The 22,650-nt window shown below is 42.2% G+C and overlaps 1 protein-coding gene across 3 annotated transcripts in view; it reads right to left on the bottom strand.

Annotated features, from left to right (window-relative positions):
* The window catches only part of lama5 (laminin, alpha 5), a 374,262-nt gene that overhangs the window by 117,990 nt on the left and 233,622 nt on the right, over positions 1 to 22,650 (bottom strand). For all 3 annotated transcript variants that reach the window (XM_072242339.1, XM_072242347.1, XM_072242358.1), the window contains 5 exons: positions 11,433 to 11,541; positions 9,848 to 9,945; positions 7,792 to 7,996; positions 4,043 to 4,169; positions 2,003 to 2,142 (listed from right to left, as the gene is read on the bottom strand). In XM_072242339.1, the coding sequence (XP_072098440.1) occupies positions 2,003 to 2,142; positions 4,043 to 4,169; positions 7,792 to 7,996; positions 9,848 to 9,945; positions 11,433 to 11,541 (679 nt within the window). The remainder of the gene's footprint in view (positions 1 to 2,002; positions 2,143 to 4,042; positions 4,170 to 7,791; positions 7,997 to 9,847; positions 9,946 to 11,432; positions 11,542 to 22,650) is intronic.

Raw genomic sequence — 22,650 nt, 5'->3', positions numbered from 1 at the left:
TGGTTTGACCACAGCTGGAGTATCGTCATCTGTTTTAGGTGCTGCACCTTACCAGACAGATGTAAAAGGGAATGTAAAACATTTATTAAAAATAAATCCAGGACTGAGGGACTTTAATTACACAGATACACTGGAAAAGCCGAGTTTTCCTCTTTGGGACAGAAGTAGAATATAGAAGGAAGATGTTCAGCATTTCTGAGAAAATTAGAAATTGTGCAAGGAATATTCGGCAAGGTACATTGAGAATTTTTCTAATTGTGCCTTAGGCTCGTAGGAAATAATTAAAATGGGAGATGCAATTAAGTATTATCATTCATGCACCAATCTCTCAGCACAACCACTCCACCAGGGTACAGACGGCAGGGGCTCCAGATGTCATTAACTCCTACTCTCAGAGCAGCTCTGACAGAAATGTTTTACATGAGAAAGCAGGTGTACGTTCAAAGTAAAATTATCAAAGTATGTAAATGCTACCATGCACTACTATGACATTCATTTTTGGCAAGCATTTACAAGAAAAACTACAATAGAATTTTAAGAAAAACTGTACATAAACAAAGACTGACAAACAACCAATGTGCAAAAGACGACAAGCTGTGAAAATATAAATAATACTGAGAGTACTTGGAAGTGAGTTGTAAAGAGTACATGAAACTGAGTCTGTAGGACACAGAATCAGTTCAGAGTAGTGGTAAATGAGCCTGATGGTAGTAGGGTAATAAATATTCCTGAACCTGGCAACGTGGAACTTAAGGCCTACCCGATGGTAGCAGTACATAGAGGGCATGGCCTGGATGGTAGGGGTCTTTGACCCCGGATGCAGATTTCTTGTGGCAGTGTTCCATGTAAATATACTCAGTGGTGGGTGGCCTTTGTCTCTGATGGACTGGACTGTATGCACCACTTTCTGTAGCTTTTCTGACCTGGGCATTGATGTTTCCATAACAGGTCGTGATGCAGCCTGTTAAGGTTATCTTCACTTCATCTACACAGGTTTGGCAAAGTTTTTGATGACATGGTGAATTTACACAAACTGTGAAGGAAGTAGAGGCACTCTCTTCCTTCCTTTCTTTGTGATGACACTTACAGGTCTCAGAACAGATCCTCTGTTTTGTTAACTCCAAGGAATTTAAAGCCATTGACCCTCTCCACCACTGTGCCACGTGATAGACAGAAAGGGTAGAGAGACACCATTACCATGGGTAGAAGAGACCAAGGACACGAGGACATAGAGAAAAAAGCAAATTGAAAAGCAGCAAATGCAAGGAATTCAACATGATGAATGGCAAGGGCCTAGGACACTCCACCAGAGGTAATGGTGGAGACCATTTCCAAGGAAGCTGCGTAAGTATCCCAATGGAAAGAATTTACATGACAATGGAAAGGGAGATATAATGGGACTAGTTTTTGCTTGGAACTGGGAGAAACCCGATGGGTCGGATGTCCTTCTACTACACTGTAACAATTGGCTTATTCTGCACAGGATTCAACAAGAGCAACAAGGCCAAGTTGCTGAGTCAGACTTTCCAGGGATGTGTAAATGTGTGTCACCGTGGGAAATTCCAGATTAGAAGACTGTCCAAGGCCTGTAGGAATGGAACAGTATGGTGCAATGGGGAGATGGCTGTGACTTTGCTAGGTAGTCCAGAAGGGTTTGAAATAGGAGGACTTAGAGGGCAAGCTCCCAATTCAACCGCTTTCAACCTTGTCTGTGGATATTTAGTGCTTTGATTTCTTGACCTTCCAGGAACTCAAACAGAAGAAATTTGTCAGTGGGACATACACTAGAATAGCTTCAGACGTCATTAACTACTTTCAGGAGCATCTAGACACTGGAGGCGTATGGAGCTCCAGGAACTACAGTGGTAAGCGTTGAACTCATGATCTTTTGACTGAGTGTGTTATGGGAGTTCTGACTCAGAACAGGATGACCTTATGAGAACTAGACGTTGTAGATGTCAGAATGTTTTCCTTACAGCCTTAAGGTTATTTTAATGCTTACCAGCCACAGAGTCTTGCCGTCTGGAATACGAATGATAACAGACACCTCGTTGTCAGTTATGTCCAGAACAATCCTATTTTCGCAAAGAATTACTGTACGACATCCATAGCCATGGGGGCAGAAGGAAGCGTTGGCATGACCTGGAAGGAAAGAAATACGAGGTGTTCGTCAAGTCAACACTGTGCAGGCAGTATGGGGTTGGCAGCAGAGTAGATAAGACACTGGACTACGGGTGTAGAGGACTAGAACTATGATTCCAAAAAAAGTCACAGGACATCTTCAAGGAGCTTCAGAAAGGTGGCACTCATCATGACGGACCCACATTGCCCAGCTCATGGCTTGTTCTCATTGCTGCCATCAGGGAGGAGGTACATAAGCCCAAAGGCACACACTCAACGATACAGGAACTGCCTCTCCCCCTCTGCCATTCTGAATAGACATTGAACTCCTGAACACTACCTCACTACTTTTATATTTCTATTTTTGTACTATTTATTTAACTATTTAATACATATTTATTGAAATTCAGTTTTTTTCTATTATTATGTATTGCAACGTACTGCTGCTTCAAAGACAACAAAGTTCTTTTTTTTTCTTTCCAGTAACATTAAACCTGATTTTTATTTTGATTCTGATCCCCATATAGGGCTACTGATAGAAATTACAGCACTCCAAATGATTATTCACCAACAGGTAAGATCTTTCTTCAATAATAGATAAAATGAGATGAGGGAATTGGAAAAGTTTCACACACTTAATTATGGCCATATTGATCAGTGCATTAATTCCCCAAACACTCCAACTATTTCTCACAGATCTGCCCAAAGCTGCACACACCACGAGAAAACAGACTGGAACGTTAGTTGTTCTACTGGATTGGTGAGGGTTTGTCCAAATCCCACCATGGTATCTGAGAATTTTACATTCATTAAATGAAGTGGAAATTAAAATCATCATATCTGTAATGTTGACCTTGAAATTTGACTGCTCTTGAAAATTTAAATAAAGGAAATCTACAATTCATAAGGGTATCTGAAACTAAGACCCTCTACACTAACTTCTGGCGTTACTGGGAGAGGTGTTAAAAGCTGACCATACCAATGAAGGTTCTATCTCACTGTACGAATAAATATAGCCCAACAGTCAAACTGAAGGTATAGAGTGGATAATACATGCTTGGATTGTTTGCTTTGAGGATACTGGCATCTCCATATCCACCAGTCTATTTATTACCTGGCTGCTTCAAGTCAGCCACAGTGTGAGACTGGAGTCACATGGGTGGGGAGAGGGGTTATATGAGAAAGGCAAAACATGGTAGGCTGTCATCCCTGTATGGGCATTTACACTTTGGGTGGGAGTCCTCCAGTGAGGGCTGTCTGACACTCTCGTTGTGGTAACCCAGCATCACAACCACCAGCTGTGAGCCAGACTGAAAGACATCATATCCTGGAATGGGAGCTGAGAAATAAAATACACCCAGGAAAAGATGAGCTGTACTCTCTCTCAGTACAACACAGGAGCAGAATTATGACATTTGGTCCATCAAGGCTGCTCCAACATTTTATAATGGCGGACTTACTTTCCCTCTCACCCTCATGCTCCTGCCTTCTCCCTATAACCTTTGACACCCTTACTAATCAAGAAGCTATCAACCTCCACTTTAAATACAACCAATGATGTGGCCTGCACAGCCATCGGTGGCAATGTGTTCCACAGAAACACAAGGCTTGTAGTTTGAGGCCATAATTATCTTCCATCAGATACTCTGTCCCTGACTCGCTCAGTCTTCTAGGACCCCGACAAACTCCAATTTTTATGTCCACAAACTCAGATCCTTTCTTCCCTGCCCCATCTCCAAACATAGGTTCCAACCCTCTCAGCAGCACCCCTCCTCACCTTTCTCAAACCCACCCTCCTTGTAGAGCCAACACCCAATCCTCTTGCTGGGTCTCAGAACACAGCATCCTTCCTTGGGCCAAACCCATTCACCCTCTTGACGGCAAATCCCGACCCACCAATAGATTCGGACCTTGAGCTTACCTTGCCAAATCCGCCCTCCATTAATCAGCACCTCCGCTGCAAAGGTAGGGTTCTCTGGCTGGTAGAAGTGAATCACAAAGACGTAGCGACCCAGAGTCTGAATGCGGCCACCAAAGGTGACGACAGTCTGCAGAAGAACAGTTACACAAGGTCAGGTGAATAAGAACAATGTCAACCAGTTCACAGTCCAACACCATCTCTCCATTCTTCAAAACCCAAGCTCATTATAGCACGAGAAAAGGCCCTTCAGTCATGAGAAGTTTACTCCTCACAGAAGAAGGCTGTTTAACCTTTCAACGATCCAAGATTTGATGCCCCACCCCCACTTGTACTACTTTAGATTTACAATGAGCAGCTGAGGAACCTGTCAGAGTGACTGGTCAGTAATTGAGACATCTCAGGAAGACCATGCCTCAGACTTTGGCAGCCAGCTGCAAGTGACTCTTTCAGGCTGGGTGTAACAATAGTCACAGTTATAGAACCATACAGTATGGAAACAAGCCACTTCACCCAACTTGTTCATGGTGACCATGTCACCTACTGAGCTTGTCCCATCTGTCCACATTTGGCCCAAAGCACTCAAAACCTCTCCTCTCCCTGTACTTATCCAGATGGCCTTGAAATGCTGTTATTTCTTGAAATGTCATTATTTCTGGCAGCTCATTCCAAACACACACGTGCAGAAAGTGCTTCCGATGTCCCCCACATACCTCTTGCCTCTGATCTTAAACCCAAGATCGATTGTCTTTAACACCTCATCCCTGGGAGAATAAAGACTACGTTCCTCCAACATGTCTCTGCTGATCATGATCTTATGTTATAGTTCTATCAAGTCATCCCCTAAAACTCCTACATTTGAGGGAATCTCTAGCCTACACAGTCACTCCTCTTAACTCAGGACCCTAAGTCCAGCCAGCCTCTTGGTAGATCTTTTTCTGCATTCTTTTCAGCCAATAACATCTTCCCTAAAACAGGACAGGCAAAACTAGGTAATGTTTCAAGAGTGGCCTCACCAAAGTCAGGAAACCTATAAACTTATCATCCAAAGGGAACTCTGTTTGGTCTGACCTAGCAAGCATACACTATTAAAAGATCTGTCCATACACCAGGATGGACAAATGGCCACCCCAGATGTCAAACCCAGTCACTCCACTCCCAAGGTAGTCTGTTGCAATTAACCCCACTCAAGTCGTGATCTACTGCCATCCTCATAATATCCAGGTGAACGATCTTGTCCCTGAACCAGCCTCTCTTGTGGACTATCTATTCCACAGTTGGTCAACATCTCAATATGGATATCCACTGCCTAGAAAAGGAATAAAAAAGGAATTAAAACTGCAGACTACATTCTCAATGCTGCTGGGGTTTCAGATGACTAAGTCTTCCGAGACCACCTTACTAGGAGTATCAGGGCTGGAATGTGACTACAAACTGTGTACATTGGTGCAGTACAGCAAAGCCTGACCCTGTTATCGATGATGTCCAGGTGCTTTGCAGCATTGATGTGAACAGCAGTCAGAAAGAATCGTGAATGATTTGTCAATATGACTGAATCAAAAGCTACAATTCCAAGAGTTGAACTCAACTTCCCCTTTAACTCCTCACTGGCTCAGTTGTCTCTTCTCAACCATAAGTCAACCTCAGTGGATCTATTCACCCAGTCACAAAACTCCTTTGGAATCAGAATGAGAACCAGGTTTCTTATCACTGGTATATTTCATGAAATTTATTTTGTGGCAGCAGTGCAGTGAAAAACATTAAAAATTTATTGTAAGTTACAATAAAAAAATAGATAAACAGCACAAAAGAGGAATAGCAAGGTAGAGTTCACGGGTTCATGGAGTGTTCAGAAATCTGATGGCAGAGGGGAAGAAGCTGCTCTTAAAATATTGTGTGTGGGTCTTCAGGCTCCTGCACCTTCTCCCTGATGGTAGTAATGAGAAGGGGACATGTCCTGTGGTGGTGATGAGTTTCTCACTGCCCAGTTACCTGCTACATTTAAACTCAGTAAATGGATTTTTCATGGGGAGCTGAACCATAGATAACCTCAGCTCAGATGTTTGATCAGGAGAGAGCCAGCTGACACAATTACATTTGGTGCAAGAAAAGGAAAAATTGGTCATTTGTGCTGTTGACAAAAAGCACTCCAACAGCCACATTTTTTAATGCATTGCAGTGTAATATTGGCACAAAACTACATATTTCATGACATATGTCAATCATATTAAACCTGATTCTGATTCTGACAACTTTTGCCTCCACAGATGCTGCCTGACCTACCGAGTTTGTTATTATTTCAGAAGACCTGTCTGGCACATAATTGCAATTACAAAGAAAGCACAGCAGCACTTCTACTTCCTTAGGAGTTTGTGAGGATTTGGCATGACATCTAAAACTATGACAAACTTCTCTGGATGTGTAATTGAAAGTATAATGACTGGCTGCATCACAGCCTGGTATGGAAACACCAATGCCCTTGAACAGAAAATCCTACAAAAAGTAGTAGATGCGGTCTAGTCCGTTACAGGTAAAGCCCTCCCCATCATTGAGCACATCCGTACGAAGTGTTGTTGCAGGAAAGCAGCATCCTTCATTGGGGACCCCCACCACCCAGGCCATGCTCTCTTCTCCCTGCTGCCATTCAGGAAGAAGGTACAGGAACCTCAATACTCACATCCCCAGGTTCAGGAACTGCTACTACCCCTCAGACTTCAGGCTCTTGAACCAAAGGGGATAACTTCACTCGCCCAACCACTGAAATGTTCCCACAACCTATGGACTTACTTTCAAGGACACTCATATTCTCAATATTTATTACTTACTTATTTATAATTTTTTTTCTATTTGTATTTACACAATTTACTGTATTTTGCAAACTGGTTGAACACCCAAGTTGATCTTTCAATGAAAGCAATCTTTCATTGATTACATTATGGTTATTATTTGATTTCCAGTTCTGGTCACTGAATTATAGGAAAGATGTCAACAAAATAGTGAGAGTACAGAGAAGATTTGATAGAATGTTACCTGGGTTTCAGCACCTAAATTACAGAGAAAGGTTGAACAAGCTGGGTCTTTATTCTTTGGAGCGTAGAAGGTTGAGGGGGAACTTGATAGAGGTATTTAAAATTATGACGGGGATAGATAGAGTTGACATGGATAGGCTTTTTCCATTGAGAGTAGGGGAGATTCAAATAAGAGGACAGGAGTTGAGAATTATTAAAGGACAAAAGTTTAGGGGTAACACAAGGGGGAACTTCTTCACTCAAAGAGTGGTAGCCGTGTGGAACGAGCTTCCAGTAGAAGTGGTTGAGGCAGGTTTGATGTTGTCGTTTAAAGTTAAATTGGATAGCTATATGGACAGGAAAGGAATGGAGGGTTATGGGCTGAGTGCAGGTCGGTGGGACTAGGTGAGAGTAAGCATTCAGCATGGACTAGAAGGCCCGAGATGGCCTGTTTCTGTGCTGTAATTGTTATGTGGTTATACGGTTATATGGATTTCCTGAGTATGCCTGCAAGAAAATGAATCTTAGTGTTGTGTATGGTGACATATATGTACTTTGATTATAAATTTAGTTTGAACTTTGCGTTTGATATCATTGGACTGTGACTTTTTCAGCTGAGAAGTTAACAACCTGTCCCAGTTTTCAGGGGCAATTCTAACTCACTGTTGGAAGGCAATGCCCAAACTGCAGTTTATGCAAGTACGTGCGAGCAAGTGAAGACAAGCAACGGTAGGTGGCAAATACCTGAGGGAATCGAAGCAAGGTTAAGTCAGCTGTCTCCACAATGGTGGGTGGATGAACAGGAGGCTGCTGTGGTCCACTAGTCCTGACCACTGGAGGAGTTCTCAGTGGGTAAAGGTGCAGAAGAGTCGAGGCAGTCGACACCTCACCTTGCGTCAGTGTAATGGACTGAGACGGCTTTTGAAACCTGGATGATGAGCAGGAACCACTAAAGACAAAGAGCAATAAAAAACAATAAAGGGTATTGCAGTAATGTAATGAAGCCTCTAGATGTCAGACTGCATAATGATGAGAATTAAGACATCAATCGGGTTAAAAAAAAGCAGAAATGCTAGGGCTATAGTTCAACACAGTACTGACAAGTAATTCATTTTGATGGGAAGAATAAGAGGCAATAAGAGAGAGATAGGAAAAGAGGCTTGTAGATGTCTGCACATAATGTACTCAAAGTACAATATTAAGATGATAAGGCTATTAAGTCCCTTAATTTATGGCTTACTTTACAGAGGCAAAACTATATTCTGAATTGTTTGTAACTGGAAACTGAGAGTAATACATTCAAATCAAGAGACCTTAAGCAAGTCTTAAGTAATCCAGTTTATATCAGGATCCATTAAAGATGGTCCAAATTCACCCATTAACAGGATTGACAACATCCAAGTCATTTGATGCACACTTATTTATTCATTGAGATACAGTGCAGAATAGGCCATTGCAGCCAGCAATCCCCTGATTTAATTCTAGCCTAATAACCGGACAATTTGCAATGACCAATTAACCTACCAACCAGCATATCTTTGGAGGAAAGCCACGTGGTCACGGGGGAGCATACAAACTCCTTACAAGCTGCAGTGGGAACTGAGCCCAGGTCACTGGTACCATAAAGCGTTGTGTTAACCATTATGCTGCTGTGCTGTCTTATACATGATTATAAATAACACAACTCATATCAAGGAAATGATAATATGCTCTGATTTTCATATAAATCTATCAAACTCTAGGCCTTCATTCTGATTCAATTCTTATTGGTCGGGCTTACTTTAAATTTTATTTAAGGTTACTTTCATGATCTATCTATAGAAGCAGCAGCATTTAATACTCATTCAATAATTAGCAATCAAGCTATCAACTAAGCATTTGACAGGTTGGACCAAAGAGGTATAACTGTCCCAAGATTTTACTGTGGATCAAAATTGCAGGAGATTGGAGAACAACCCATGCAAAATATCTTAGAGGCAAATGGGGCTGTGGGGCAACAAATAATCTGCTGGAGGGACTCAGTGGACTGAACAATATCTGTGGGGGGGGGGGGGGCGGGTTGATATTGTTGGTATTTTGGACAAATCGCTGCATCAGGACCTGATACATGGTTTCAAACCAAAACATACAATGTACCTCGTAATGATCTTGCACTGCACTCTTTTCAGTAGTATTTACACTTTTTTTTTGCATTGTTATTGTTTTACCTTATTCTAGCTCAATACACTGCGCAATGATTTGATCTGTATAAACAGTACGCAAGACAAGCTTTTCACTGTATCTTGGTACGTGGGACAATGATAAACCAATACCAAAACATGAATAATTTCTGTATCCCACATAGATGCTTCTCAACTGAGTTCCTCCAATTTACTGTTCGTGCCTTACATCCTATTTGTGTCCTGTTCGACCTTAAGGAAGACATCCTAAATTTGTGCAGTGCTAAGGATTTGTTGCAATATAATAAACAAATTAAACAGTTTAACGACGGACTTTGCCAGTAATTGGAAATACAGATATCCACATCCATGCTGTATTTTCCTGTGGACTTGTGAGGGCTGATATCTGCTAAATTTTCTGTAACTTATTTTAGGAAATGCTCCAACATTTCAGGAAAACACCAAGAAGTGCAAAATTACATCAGCAAAGAATAATTCTGACCGCCTGGATTTTTTGAATTCAATGATCTAATGTAAATTTCTGTTATCTTTCAGGAAGTAGATAATAGTCTGAAGAGACTGGCTAACCATGCAGTATCACTTAGAAAAACAGGAAGAACATACAAAGCGGCCTACGTCACCTGTCTGGTTCAAACGTTCCATGAGTGCTGATGCAATATATGCTTGGCAGTACATATTCCATGGTGAATTGCTCATGGGGTATGAGATACACCTTGTGCTGTAACGAATAACAGAAATCAGCAACTGCACTGTACTTGGTCTTGATCTAGTCAGAAGTTACAGATTGGAGCACTCAGTACCGCATCCATCATTTCACAATAGACGCCCGTGGTTTGTAAAGTTCAAAAGTAAATTTATTGTCGAAGTACATAACCAACCTTGAGGTTTATTCTTTTACAGGGAAAAAAAGAAATGCAAGAGAATTCTACAAAAGTAAATTCAACATAAACAGACCATGACTGACAGACAACCAATGTGCAAACCAAGACAAGCTGAGCAAATAAAAATATAGTACTGAGATCAGGAGTTGTAAAGAGTCCATGAAAGTGAGCCTGCATGTTGAAGAATCAGTTCTGTGTTGAGGTGAGTGAAGTTATCCATGTCAATTCATGAGCCTGATGATCATAGGGTAACTGTTCCTGAACCTGGTGGTGTGCGACCTAATGTTTCTGTATCTCCTGCCTGATGTAGCAGCAAGAAGGGAGCATGTGGTGAGAAGAGTTGACATGATAAGCACAGACTTTTGTGGCCACTAATGCAACCAAGAGAGCATCCATTTTCTTAAAGAAGCTTGGCTTGATAATTAGACTAAACATTAAATTACATGGATCATAGAGGTCTCTGGCCTATACACTAGCGTCATATTCCAGAGCAAATATCATTCATTGTTGTCACTGAACTGGCCTATCCCCAACAATATTACTATATCAAGATATCAACTAACATTTGGTACAAAGAACCAAAAAGGATGACTACACCCCAAAATTTGCATCCGACAGCCAAAAGAGGGCATGGATGCTGGAATGTGGGGCAACTGGAGGAACTCAGTGGATCAAACAACATCTGGGGCTGGGGGCCATGAACACCTTATATTCCATCTGAGTAGCCTCCAACCTGATTGGATGATTATTGATTTCTACTTCCGGTAAACAAATTTCCCCTTCCCCCTCTTCCTCTATTTCCCTCTTTGACCTTTTACTTCTTCTCACTTGCCTAACATTTCCCATTGGGTCCCCCCCTGCTTTCCTTTCTTCTATAATCCACTCTCCTCTCCTATCAGATTCCTTCTTATCCAGCCCTTGACCTTTCCCACCCACCTGGATCACCTATCACCTTCCAGCTAGCCTCCTTCCTAACACCACCCCCCCAACCTTTTTATTCTGGCATCTTCCCCCTTCCTTATCAGTCCCTCTTTCAAGCCCCCTTAGGATCTTACATACTCCAAAAACAAATCTTATCCCCCTCTTTTCTAAACAACAAAGTCTAAAGTTAATGTATGTGGAACAAAATTTCCCAACTCCAACGGTAGGATCTAACCTCTCATCCCCAGATCAGGAGTTCAATCATTTGGTTGCTACTCCAGTGTTTAACTTGTTTGCTGCAATGTTCCTAATTTGTTCAGATAGAGCTTTTGCAAAGAGATTTACAGATAAGCAGTAACGTGAGAAATAATTAGTAATTTAAAATTCATTAGCTATCTCTTACCAGTAGAACATTTGCTGAGTCTGCCACAATCTGCAGTTCAACTCTGGTTGTTAATTCATATACAGCAACACGATTTAAAGAATCAATTGCAACTCCACGGCAGAGAAAACTGGAATTAAAAACAGACCCTGAATTGTTACAAGCTCCAGAAAATCTTCAGATGCTGGAAATCCAAAGCAACCCACACAAAATGCTGGAGGAACTCAGCAGGCCAGGCAGTACCTATGGAAAATAGTACAGTCGACGCTTTTGCTGTGACCCTTCATCAGGACTAATCAAGGGTCTTGGCCCAAAATGCTGACTGTTTATTCTTTTCCATAGATGCTGCCTGGCCTGCATGTGTATGTTGCCCTGAATTGTTAGTAAATGACAAAAGAAACCTAGTTCAAACAGAGTTTCTAGTTCAAATTCAAGTTCAATTGTCATTCAACCAGTAATGAGTACGCATAAATACAGCAAACGAAACACAGCATTACTCTGGGCCCAAGGTGCAAAACACAGTACCAACAGCCATACACAGCACAAGGCACACATAGCACATCATTCACGCACAGAAAAAAAGTCCAAGTCCCTGGATCCATGAATGCTGCAGCAGTCTGCAATCAAACACAATACACTTGTTTTCTGCTGAGTGAACACTGGAGTGCAGCACTGACTCCAACATGGATGCCATGTCACGCCGGCTCTGGTGGAGCACACCGACTCTGACGCCTCTCTCCTCAGCAGCTGCAAACAGGCAACACAGCGGCTTGAGGCCTAGTCCTTACTACACCTGTGGCAACTCAGCTTCACCACCATTCGTCACCCTTAATTTGCCCTGTAGAAGTCACTGCATCTGTGCCTGCTGCCATCTTACTGGAAGTAAAATGGCGGCGCTCTCTGATGCTGACGACCTACGGTTTGGTACAGTTTTTACCCACACTATTAAAGACAGTAGGGTTTTGTTTTATATTAGGACATGAGTACACCATGATTCACAGAAATTAATGCAAATTTCCATTATTTTAGTTCGCCGTTATTCAGAATTCAGTTACCGATATAGAAGCACTTTACAGTTCTTTTGTACACGTCCAGCTGAATTGTTGAATTCATTGTCACAGGTGGCTGTGGAGGCCAAGCTTTGGGTACATTTAAGGCTGAGACTGATAGATTCTTGATTAGTCAATGGGGAGAATATGGTTGACAGGGATAATAAATCGGTCATGATAGAAATAGCAGAGCAGACTCAATGGGCCAAATGGCTTAATTCTGCTCCCAGATTGGGTAGGCCAATGTCACTGTATGATTGTTCGAAACCCAAAGTCCAACTTGCCACTTCCTCTTTCTTCATGGGGGAAGATCTGCAGCTAATTGTGCTGGAAATCAGAACAGCAGATTCAGCTCCCTCTTATCCATGATCTGCTCAGGGGTTCACACAACTCAAACCCACACTATTACTCAGAAAGGTTTTGCTGTCTTAAAGGGAGCACCATTTGCTCAGCACTTTTCATCACTTCAGCTACACAACTGCACCATGCACCAAGAAAACCAGAGTGTTCAGCAACATAGCCATTTTTTACATTACAGACACTCCACCTCTCCCGGAAGTTCCGGGAGTCTCCCGCATATTAATAGTGGCTCCCTGATGCCTGCAAATTATATACAACATCATGGAAATCAATTTTTTTGAGTGAGCGAGAGAGAAAGCGAGAGCGCTTGAGAGCGCGTGAGCGACCATGAGAGAGAGAAAGCGCGAGCAAGAGCACACCATGGCAGAGTGTTCCAAAAAAAAAATATAAAACATACGAAACCCCAGTCTACACTAAAGAGTACCCCTGCCTAATAGGGGTCAAAATAATGACAGTGTTGCTCGCTGCACTGTTTGCAACAGTGTCTTTTCTATTGCCCATGGCGGGTTAAGACTGTAAAAGACATGTTGAGGTGAGTTTAACAAGTGTCATTTGTTCATTAGCATAGCTAACGTTATTTAAACTAGCTGGCCAGCTGCTAAGGAGCTACTCTATTGCAGACATCCCACCTCTCCCGGAAGTCTCCCGCAAATTGATGGTGCTGCCTCCCTGAAATGAGTTTTTGCAGGGTGGGATGTCTCTGTGTGTGTGTGTATACATATATATATATACACACACACACATACATATATATATATATATATACACACACACACACACATACATATATATATACACACACACACACACATACATACACATACATATATTTATTGCAATACAGCAGGGCCCTTCAAGCCATGCTGCCCAGCAATCACCTGATTTAATCCCAGCCCAACCATCGGATAATTTACAAAGGTCAATTAGCCTACCAATTTCACAGGAGGAGGGTCAAGCAAAAATAATGACACGCAGCTGCAAAAGATATATTTGGACGAAACGACATAGGTTTTCAGGAACATCCTTAAAGAAGCAGAAAACTAGAGGAGTTTTGAGAATGCATTCCTGATCTGGACAGTTGAAGGCTCAACTTCCTAAGATGGAACAATTAAGTTCTGTCATGTCCAAGAGTCTAGAATTGGAGCAACCCTGACAACACTAACTTGAGCTAAAGATAGATGAGACCAGGAAGCTGTGTGAAGATTAGAAATTTATTTTTATATACCTGGAGTTATTGTAAGTCAGCAAGCAAGGAGGTGATGGGTTAAAATTTGGGTGACATTAGGTCTATGGAGAGTAGAACCAGAGATATGTACTGAGACAAAGACACAAATAAGGGTATCAACAGATGAGCTGGGGAAAGACTAGAGTCAGATTATTGTATAGCAATGGAAATAAGTGGAATCACATGGATACCACAGCGATGTAGTAGAAAGTGGTCACAACTGGTACTGCACAGACAGCAAACCAAGACCAAAAAATCATTTGCATTTACAGTAAATTTTGCTCATCCTCCTCCTGCCTGTTTACTGAATGAGTCTGCATTTAGTAATGTTCAAAATTCAAAGTACATTTGCTGCCCAGGGAAGATCCTCTCTGAGAAGTATCTGCACCTGTATATACTGCATTTCTCATTGGTCACATCCAGGAAAAGAAAGAAATGATTAAAAATTCAGTAAAGACACACAAAATGCTGGAGGAACTCAGCAGGCCAGGCAGCATGTATGGAAAAAAGTAGTCAATGTTTTGGGCCGAGACCCTTCAACAGGACTGGAGAACATAACATGAGGAGATTTAAAAGGTGGGGGGGGGGGGGGGGAAGAGAATCACAAGGTGATAGGTGAAACTGGGAGGGGAAGGGATGAAGTGGGAGAAAAGAACTGGGAAGTTGATTGGTGAAAGAGATACTGGGCTGGAGAAGGGGGAGTTTCATAGAAGAGGACAGAAGGCCATGGCAGAAAGAAAAGCGGGGAGGAGTACCAGAGGGAGGTGATAGGCATGCAAGGAGATAAGGTGAGAAAGGGGATGGGGAATGGTGGGTGGGGGGCGGACCATTACTGGAAGTTTGAGGAATCAGTGTTCATGCCATCAGGTTGGAGGCTACCCAGACAGAATATAAAGTGTTGTTCCTCCAGCTTGAGTGTGACCTCATCGCAACCACAGAGGAGGCCATGGACTGACATATCAGAATGGGAAGGGGGAAGTGGGACTAAAATGGGTGGCCGCTTCTTCTGGTGGAGGGAGCATAGGTGCTTGACTAAGCGGTCTCGCAATCTATGTCGGGTCTCACCGATATACAGGAGGCCACACTGGGAGCACCAGACATAGTATATGGCACCAAAAGACTCACAGGTAAAGTGTTGCCTCAACTGCAAGAACTGCTTGGGGCCCTGAATGGTAGTGAGGGAGGAGGTGTAGGGACAGGTGTAGTATTTGTTCTGTTTGCAAGGATAAGTGCCAGGAGGGAGATCAGTGGGGAGGAACGAATGGACAAGGGAGTTGCATAGGGAGCGACTGATCCCTGCAGAAAGCAGAAAGTGGGGGTGTGAAGGAAAAGACGTAATGGGTGGTGGGATCCCACTGGAGACGGCAGAAGTTCCGGAGTTTTAAGTACTGGATGTGGAGGCTGGTGGGGTGGTAGGTGAGGACAAGAGGAACCCTATCCCTGGTAGGGCGGTGGGAGGATAGGATTAAGAGCAGGCGTGCGTGAAATGGAAGAGATGTGATTGAGGGCAGCATTGATGGTGAAAATTCAGTATTTTAGTTTTGAAGTCCTCCGATGTAACTTCACTGCAGAGCCCAAAGCTCATCTCCATTTCACCCAGGGTTATTTTTTCATGATTCCTCTCCTAATTAATTATATCAGTCTTATACCTTGGCCTTCTGTGTCATATGCAGACGTCAAACAGCACTACTAGAACACACAGTTTCTTCCTTTTATTCATTCACAGGAAGAGGACATCACCAGAAAGGCCAAGATTTACTGTTCAGGAATCTGAAGACAACAGTCAACCATATCTCTGCGATCTGAACTCATGTAGACCTCTCTGGGTAAGGGTAGTCAATTTTCTTCACAAAAGACCTTTGGAAAGCTAGCTGGGTGTGACAGTTTCAAGGTCACCACTACTGATGCTAGTTAAACCAAAATTTAGTTACTTTGTTAACAAGTTCATTTCTCTGGGCATGATGATAGGATTTGAACTTTCCTCTCCAGACCTTTGGACTATTCTGTGACAACCCCTAAAGAATAATTTGAGGGGGAAAAAAATAACAAACTGGTGAAAGAGTCTCATTACAACAATTCCTTTTCTGATTTGGGCTCTAATTGCTGGGAGGCTGTGGGGGTGATACTGAGAAGATAATTGTGTGAAAAGGAATGTTTCGATGAGCTAGAACAGGGGTTCCTAACCTGTTGTCCATGAACCCTGTGTTTAACAGTACTGGTCCATGGCATAAGGAAGGTTGGGAACCCTTGAGCTAGAAACAAAATCATTTGCTTCACAGACATCACGGAAGTAACTTCATGAATTACTGAAATGTATTGAAAAAGTTTAAGTCAGAAAAATCCTTCTCAATGCTCCAGATTCCAAGGTTAGAATCTAAGCCTAGGGTATGAAGGTATTAAGTAAAGATACCAACACAGTTCCTTTACACAGCTTCTCTTAAGGTCATACAGATTAAATGATTGCAAGTCTACACTCTATTTACTGGGCGTCACGGTAGTGTAGCGGTTAGCACGACCTTATTACATCTCGGGAATTTGGAGTTCAGAGTTTAACTCTAATGTCTTCCCTGTGGAATGTGTGGGTTTTCTCCGGGTGCTCTGGTTTCCTCCCACAGTCTAAAGAAGGAATGGTCACTCTAAAGGGTATCATGATTAGGCTAGGGTTAAATTGGAGGTTGCTGGGCGCCTGGCTCGAAGGGTCGGAAGAGCCTACTTCATGCTGTATCTCAATCAATAAATAAACAAGTAACTAAATAAACAGACATTTAACAGTACAGCACATGCACTTTGGCCTATGATGTTGTGCCAATCTTTTAACCTATTCTAATATGAATCTAACATTTTCCCTCCACATTGGCATCACCCTTTTATCATCCATGTGCCTATTCTTAAGTGTCCCAGTATACTGGCCTCTACCACCACACACTACTCTTTGTGTAAAAAATTTACTCCGACTTAAAGGGTTGACGGTGGATATGCAATGGCAAGCATTTAAAGATCACATGGATGAACTACAACAATTGTTCATGCCAGTTTGGCAAAACAATAAATCAGGGAAGGTAGTGCACCCGTGGCTGACAAGGGAAATTAGGGATAGTATCAATTCCAAAGAAGAAGCATACAAACTAGCCAGAAAAAGTGGCTCACCTGAGGGCTGAGAGAAATTCAGAGTCCAGCAGAGGAGGACAAAGGGCTTAATTAGGAAAGGGAAAAAAGATTATGAGAGAAGACTGGCAGGGAACATAAAAACTGACTGTAAAAGCTTTTATAGATATGTGAAAAGAAAAAGATTGGTTAAGACAAATGTAGGTCCCCTACAGGTGAATTGATTATGGGGAGCAAGGACATGGCAGACCAATTGAATAACTACTTTGGTTCTGTCTTCACTAAGGAGGACATAAATAATCTTCCGGAAATAGTAGCGGACAGAGGGTCCAGTGAGATGGAGAAACTGAGGGAAATATATGTTAGTAGGGAAGTGGTGTTAGGTAAATTGAAGGGATTAAAGGCAGATAAATCCCCAGGGCCAGATGGTCTGCATCCCAGAGTGCTTAAGGAAGTAGCCCAAGAAATAGTGGATGCATTAGTGATAATTTTTCAAAACTCTTTAGATTCTGGACTAGTTCCTGAGGATTGGAGGGTGGCTAATGTAACCCCACTTTTTAAAAAAGGAGGGAGAGAGAAATCGGGGAATTATAGACCGGTTAGCTTAACATCGGTGGTCGGGAAAATGCTAGAGTCAGTTATCAAAGATGTGATAACAGCACATCTGGAAAACGGTGAAATCATCGGACAAAGTCAGCATGGATTTGTGAAAGGAAAATCATGTCTGACGAATCTCATAGAATTTTTTGAGGATGTAACTAGTAGTGTGGATAGGGGAGAACCAGTGGATGTGGTATATTTGGATTTTCAAAAGGCTTTTGACAAGGTCCCACACAGAAGATTAGTGTGCTAACTTAAAGCACACAGTACTGGGGGTAAGGTATTGATGTGGATAGAGAATTGGTTGGCAGACAGGAAGCAAAGAGTGGGAATAAACGGGACCTTTTCAGAATGGCAGGCAGTGACTAGTGGGGTACCGCAAGGCTCAGTGCTGGGACCCCAGTTGTTTACAATATATATTAATGACTTAGATGAGGGAATTAAATGCAGCATCTCCAGGTTTGCGGATGACACGAAGCTGGGCGGCAGTGTTAGCTGTGAGGAGGATGCTAGGAGGATGCAGGGTGACTTGGATAGGTTAGGTGAGTGGGCAAATTCATGGCAGATGCAATTTAATGTGGATAAATGTGAGGTTATCCACTTTGGTGGCAAGAACAGGAAAACAGATTATTATCTGAATGGTGGCCGATTAGGAAAAGGGGAGGTGCAACGAGACCTGGGTGTCATTATACACCAGTCATTGAAAGTGGGCATGCAGGTACAGCAGGCGGTGAAAAAGGCGAATGGTATGCTGGCATTCATAGCAAGAGGATTCGAGTACAAGAGCAGGGAGGTACTACTGCAGTTGTACAAGGCCTTGGTGAGACCACACCTGGAGTATTGTGCGCAGTTTTGGTCCCCTAATCTGAGGAAAGACATCCTTGCCATAGAGGGAGTACAAAGAAGGTTCACCAGATTGATTCCTGGGATGGCAGGACTTTCATATGATGAAAGACTGGATGAACTAGGCTTATACTCGTTGGAATTTAGAAGATTGAGGGGGGATCTTATTGAAATATATAAAATCCTAAAGGGATTGGACAGGCTAGTTGCAGGAAGATTGTTCCTGATGTTGGGGAAGTCCAGAACGAGGGGTCACAGTTTAGGGATAAAGGGGAAGCCATTTTAGGACAGAGATGAGGAAAAACTTCTTCACACAGAGAGTGGTGAATCTGTGGAATTCTCTGCCACAGGAAACAGTTGAGGCCAGTTCATTGGCTATATTTAAGAGGGAGTTAGATATGGCCCTTGTGGCTACGAGGATCAGGGGGTATGGAAGGAAGGCTGGTACAGGGTTCTGAGTTGGATGATCAGCCATGATCATACTGAATGGCAGTGCAGGCTCGAAGGGCCGAATGGCCTACTCCTGCACCTATTTACTATGTTTCTATCCTCCCCACCCTTTATTTTCCTCCAATCACCTTAAAATTATGTCCTTTTGCATTTGCCACTTCCCCCTTGGGAAAACGTCTCTGGCTGTCCACTTGACCGATGCCTCTTATCATCTTGGACACCTCTATCCAGTCACCTCTTGTCCTCCTTCATTTCAAAGTATAAAGCAGTAGCTCACTCAACCTCTCTTGTAAGATAAATACATCAAATTGGCTCAAGGCTTTCTTCATTGCAGTAAAAGTTCTCTGTACTTACATCATTTTCTATTTTTAATCTTATGTTTCCTACATCCGTAAATTATCTGCAGTCTGGGTGCAGAGTCTTATCAAGGAAGGTAGCCTCATAAGTTTCAAAGATTACCCGTGACATGGCAGTTATTCTAAATACAGTAATTGTATGGGTATGGAAAGCTCTAACGAAAACTAATTTGGTCGTTGTCATTGTGGACGTTGATTTAACTGAGGAACATCTACTGTAGTTCATGGCTTTGACAGTGAGCCATCTCAGCCCACACAAAGAGCTGCCAAGAAATTTCCCAGAAACACAACCGACAGCAAGACATGCAATAACTGCTTCAAGTCAACAAAAGGAATATTTGAAAAGAAAGGCTTTAGAAATCTGCATGAGGGGGACAAACACGACAATTTTGCCCACTGTAAGCCAGCAGATGTCTTTTGGCCAAGTGATGTCTCTCACCCAGTGTAACATTCTAGGGTTTTAGGTGAAAATTCAGTTTTGGGAAAGTTTTTTTCCTTAAAAAAACAAAATCAAATTTTGTTATGAAATAAGATCTACTGCATCTTATTAGCACACCAACATAGTAGATATTTTTCTTTGATAAATTATCAACTACAGCAGCCGTGAGTTGCTGGCATAACTGGGTAACAGTAATAAAAATCTGAGAACTATTTTGTGGACGAGTTGGTGATGCACAGATGTTTGAGGCTGGGTGATAATATGTATTGAGATACAACATGGAATAGACTCTTCTCATCCTTCGAGCCACGCTGCCCAGCAAACTCCATTTTAACCCTGGCCTAATCACAGGACAATTTACAATGACCAATTAACCTACTAAATGGTATGTCTTTGGACCAGAGGAAACACACGCAGTCATGGGGAAAACGTACAGTACAAACTCCTTACAGGGAGCGGTGGGAATGGAACCAGGGTCGCCTGTACTGTAAGACCACTACGATACCGTGCTGACACCACCTAGGGGTTTGAACTGGAGTTTGGTAGGTAGACTTGCCTTGTTTTCAAATGTCTCTCCATGTTTTAATTAAAGGAGTGTCCGTGACTATATGCACCACAGCTGCTCAGACTAATTATACAAGATAGATGATCCAGAGTTATGCTTATGCCTTGTTTTTAAAGCATTATAATTAATCTGGACCATTTCTAGAGTGAACATATTTTCCCACACATCCACACACATCTGGTTAACTGCCTACTCTAATTTCTGTAGTTTTCATTAAGGGCACAAATATGTGACAGTTCAAATTTTTTTTACGTTCCATCCAAACTTAAGCCAGATTGCAAAACCCAAGAACTGAATATCAAACCTTTGTGGCACTGATCACGATTTTCTTGGTGAATCTGAGTTTATTTTAGTAACATTTATCTACACCCTTCGGCTTCCAGTTTCCCCATTTAGGACTGCTCACAGAGCATTGCAGTGATTCATATCTCAAAGACACGGGAGCTGGGCTTTCCCACGCTCTGCAAACAATGAGAGAACATGAGCAATGAAATGTAGATGGGCAGAGAAAGCAGGTCATGGCAATGAGAAGGAGCATCAGCTATGACTGAATAGGGGAACAGTCTCAAGGGGACAAATGGCCTATTCCTCTTCTATTCGTTGTATGAAAATTTAAACTCATTTATAATCAGCATTCAACGTTTACTGCAGGAAATTGCTTATTTTAAGTCTAAAACATTATATTTAGCTATAGAGTTGGCAACAAAACATTGATCGCATCATCATAATACGTATGGAATCTATTTATAGAACTGCAAAGGCACAGTAGAGCTCATCAGAATCAGGTTTATTATCACTAATTTGTTTTGCAGCAGCACTACATAGCAATACATAAAAAATAATATAAATTACAATAGGAATACATAAAAATAAATAGTTCAGGAAAAGAGCAAAATAATGGGCCATTCAATGGGTGGCAAAGGGGAAGACGCTGTTCTTAAGCTGTTGAGTATGCATCTTCAGGCTCCTGATGGTGGTACTGAGAAGGGGGCAAGTCCTGGATGGGAAGGGTCCTTCATGATGGACACCAACTTCTTGAGGCATTACTTTTTAAAGACATCCTCAATGGTAAGGAAGCTATTGTCCATGATGGAGCTGGCTAAGCCTAGAATGCTCTGCATTTTTCCCCGATCCTGTGCATTGGTGCCTCTATAGCAGTGATGCAACCCTTCAGCATGCCCTCCACTGTATATCTGTAGGAAGTTGCCAGAGTCTTTGGTGACATACCGAATCACCTCAAACTCCTAATGAATTATAGCTGCTAGTGTAGCATCTTTGTAATTGCATCAACATATTGGGCCCAGGATGGATCCTCTACATGTCAACACACAGAAACGTGAAGCTCCTCAGCCTTTCCATTCCTGACCCCTTAAGGAGGGCTTGAGTGTTTTCTCCTGATTTCCTCTTCTTGAAGTCCACAATCAATTTCTTTAACCAGGTCCTTGGTGGTTCCATGTACAATAATCCCATCAGTCTATTCCTCTCGTTTGCCTCTGCCTCCCTCACCCTTACAGTCAACAGACTATTATGTTAAAAAAAAAACTCTTACACACAACCAAATCCATATCCTATGCACCTCAAAAAATCTGTTAGTGGGAATAGCTTTCCTTCATCTATTCCTTCACATATTTGAAATGTATAAAAACATAAAGATACTTAGATAGGTGCATAAATTGCTTTAAATAAAGGTTCAGTGATATGGCAAACAAATGGGATTAGCTTCAATGAGCATCTTGATCGACAAGGTCCATTTGGGCCAAAGTACCTTTCTGTGCTTTATTGACCCTAAAACTATGATTCCATCTGAACCCATCAGCATCTTGCCGTGCCTGCTGTCAACCTTCTTTAGTTGAAGGAGAAGCATTAGGGTTCTCTAACACTGAAGTTGAAAGCCTTGTCCCCAAAGCCATTCCAGTGTCTTTGTTCAGATTCTTAAGGAGGGAAATTTAATCCTACTTGCCTGGTAAACCTGAGGAAAACTGGATCACCTACTCGTCCTTAAGCTACAGCAATTTTACCCTAACTTTCACTGACATACACCTAGTAAGACCCGTAGACAAGGTTATATGGGAAGATTTTTAATAGAAGCATTTCAAGTTGCCATTTTATTGTTCCACAATTGACTGCAGTTTTAATGAGTGGTGTCTTTCTGCCCTGTTTGAATAGTAATTTTTCTTTCTGTAAAGGATCAGGAGAGGCAGGGATGCTCCTCAAGGGCACACAAGGAACAGTTAGTCCTCCTTGACC

The sequence above is a fragment of the Mobula birostris genome, chromosome 2 (genome assembly GCF_030028105.1).
Source record: "Mobula birostris isolate sMobBir1 chromosome 2, sMobBir1.hap1, whole genome shotgun sequence".
NCBI lineage: Eukaryota > Metazoa > Chordata > Chondrichthyes > Myliobatiformes > Myliobatidae > Mobula > Mobula birostris.
Note: the sequence above shows the minus strand (reverse complement) of the source record. Positions and strands in the feature narration are given on the sequence as shown.